Below are 2,150 nucleotides of genomic sequence, written 5' to 3'. Positions count from 1 at the left end.
GTTCGATAAACTAAGGATTATACGCCGCTTTTAACAAATGTGTATGAATATACGCTTTGAGGAAGGAAGGCTTGGGCTTCATCAAGGGACCATGGTTCTCTCTCAATTGTCAGATGTGCCAGTCATCTGACAGATCAGTGAAATGTGACAGGTATCACTGCCTAGTTCTGCCTGCTTGATTAATACATCTTCCAACGGTGAGCAGAGTAAATACCTCATATTTGTGTGGGGCTGTTCCACTAAGGTAAACAGGTGACAATTATTAGTACACTCAACCTCACCTAATCCCGGAATAAGCCAACTGAAGTTACCTTAAGCTTCTGCATCGGTCGTTAGAATTGTCAAAACCATCTAAAGACTAAAAACAATGTTTGATTTTTAGATATTTGAGTATATTTGAACCGTTTAATACAAATGTGGGATAATCATAATGTCATTGACTGGGCATAGATGTAAACTTTATGGACATAATTACCCTTGTATATATACTGATTTTCAGGTAGTGACCTATTATTACAAAACAATGAAAGGTCGAGATGATGAAAGAACAGAGAACGTGAAAGGATTCTTGGATGCTTTTGATCGGATAGAAAAGGGCATTGCGGAGAGAGGGACCCCGTTCCTTGGTGGTAAGACCCAACTATTTATAAAAAAAAGACTGGGCATAAAACGATCCCAACAGCCCAACTTAGCCAAAGGTCAATAACGTTATAGAACAGGAAGAATATGTTATAGAACGACAATGATTATGTTTGTGAGGGTCACACTCTAGTTCAGTGATGTTCCTAAACAGTTCTCTGATTTTCTACGATGCCACCTTTGTTGTCTAGTGTTTGTTTGCTTTTTGTTTAACGCCGCTCTCAGCAATGGTCCAATTATATGACGGCGGTCTGTAAATAATCGAGTCTTGACTAGACAATCGAGTGATTGATATCATGAGCATCAATCTACATAATAGGGATAGGGTGACATGTATCAAACAAAACAGCGAGCCTGACCCCCAATCCTGTTAGTCGCCTCTTACTACTTGCATAGTTGCTGAAGACCTATTCTAACACGGATCTTCACGGGTCCCGTGGTCCTAGTGGATAGAGCGTTAGCCTGGAGAGCGGGGATCGGTGGTTCAATCCCCTGCCCACGTCGTACCAAAAAGACGTTAAAAGATGGTACTTATTGTTACCCTACCTGGTGCTCGTTCATTTAGGGGCTAAAACAAGTACTGGTCGGCTCAAAGTCAGTATACTATGTCCAAGTGGGACACACACACACACACACACACACACACACACACACACACACACACACACACACACACACACACCCCTCCCAATCCAGAGATCATATTCATATTCTGTCTCTGACTTTGTAACCTTCTAGGAATCATCTCTTGTAATTTCAGGCAGCTCTGTTCAGATGGTTGACTTCATGATCTGTCCTTACGTTGTAAGATTTGAAGCTGTGGCCCAGTTAGTGAAGGAAGCGAGGGTGACAGCTGATCGGTACCCCAAGCTTATCAAGTGGATTGAAAACATGGGCAAGGTACCAGCTGTACAGAAATGTCGCTGGGACACTCCGGCTCACGTCCAATTCATTGAAACAACCAAAGCTGGAGAGCCAGACTATGACTATGGACTTTAATGTAAACGAATATGCAATGTGTAGCTTTGGTGTGGGCCTGGGTATTGTCAACCCTGCCAGATGTTACCCGGAGAATTACCATCGACTATTGTTACCCGCCGTTACCCGGAGAATTACCAGCGTCAGTGGTTACCCGGAGAATTATCAAAGCCTATTGTGAAGCCGAACAATAAGCAGTGCCGGACAGTTGTTCCCAGGAGAGCTTCCATTGCCAATTTGTTACATTGAGAGTAACCACCGCCAGTTGTTACCCGCGGAGCAACATGACACCTCCACCATGACCAGTTATTACACAGAGATTCTCCACCCAGAACAAAAAGGTCTTTTCAAGCATGTGTCGTCATTTCGTGTCTATGATAACGTACTCGGCACTATTGCATTTGACCAAATTCATATCTGTATTCTTATGCATTGTTAGTATTGTACATCCCACTAAATGGATGCCAATGGTTCGTGGAACATATATGCACGCTGCTCGCACCAGTACATGTTTTGCATGTTTTGTTTGAATA

General features: G+C 42.9%; 1 protein-coding gene across 1 annotated transcript; it reads left to right on the top strand.

The window, feature by feature from the left end:
• The first annotated feature begins 523 nt into the window (after positions 1–523).
• Positions 524–1,638, top strand: LOC139453327 (pyrimidodiazepine synthase-like). Its single transcript, XM_071234998.1, has 2 exons — positions 524–629; positions 1,400–1,638. Exons 1-2 carry the CDS (start codon positions 524–526, stop codon positions 1,636–1,638), a joined length of 345 nt encoding a protein of 114 aa, XP_071091099.1.
• Positions 1,639–2,150: the final 512 nt, after the last annotated feature.

The sequence above is a fragment of the Haliotis cracherodii genome, unplaced genomic scaffold (genome assembly GCF_022045235.1).
Source record: "Haliotis cracherodii isolate W230 unplaced genomic scaffold, xgHalCrac1.p SCAF_10, whole genome shotgun sequence".
Lineage (NCBI taxonomy): Eukaryota > Metazoa > Mollusca > Gastropoda > Lepetellida > Haliotidae > Haliotis > Haliotis cracherodii.
Note: the sequence above shows the minus strand (reverse complement) of the source record. Positions and strands in the feature narration are given on the sequence as shown.

Bases quoted from the DNA above. Each gene is read 5' to 3' on its own strand.
- LOC139453327 (XM_071234998.1), top strand. From the start codon at position 524: ATGAAAGGTCGAGATGATGAAAGAACAGAGAACGTGAAAGGATTCTTG. The intron at 630-1,399 runs GTAAGACCCAAC...TTGTAATTTCAG, and splicing joins AGGGACCCCGTTCCTTGGTG to GCAGCTCTGTTCAGATGGTT.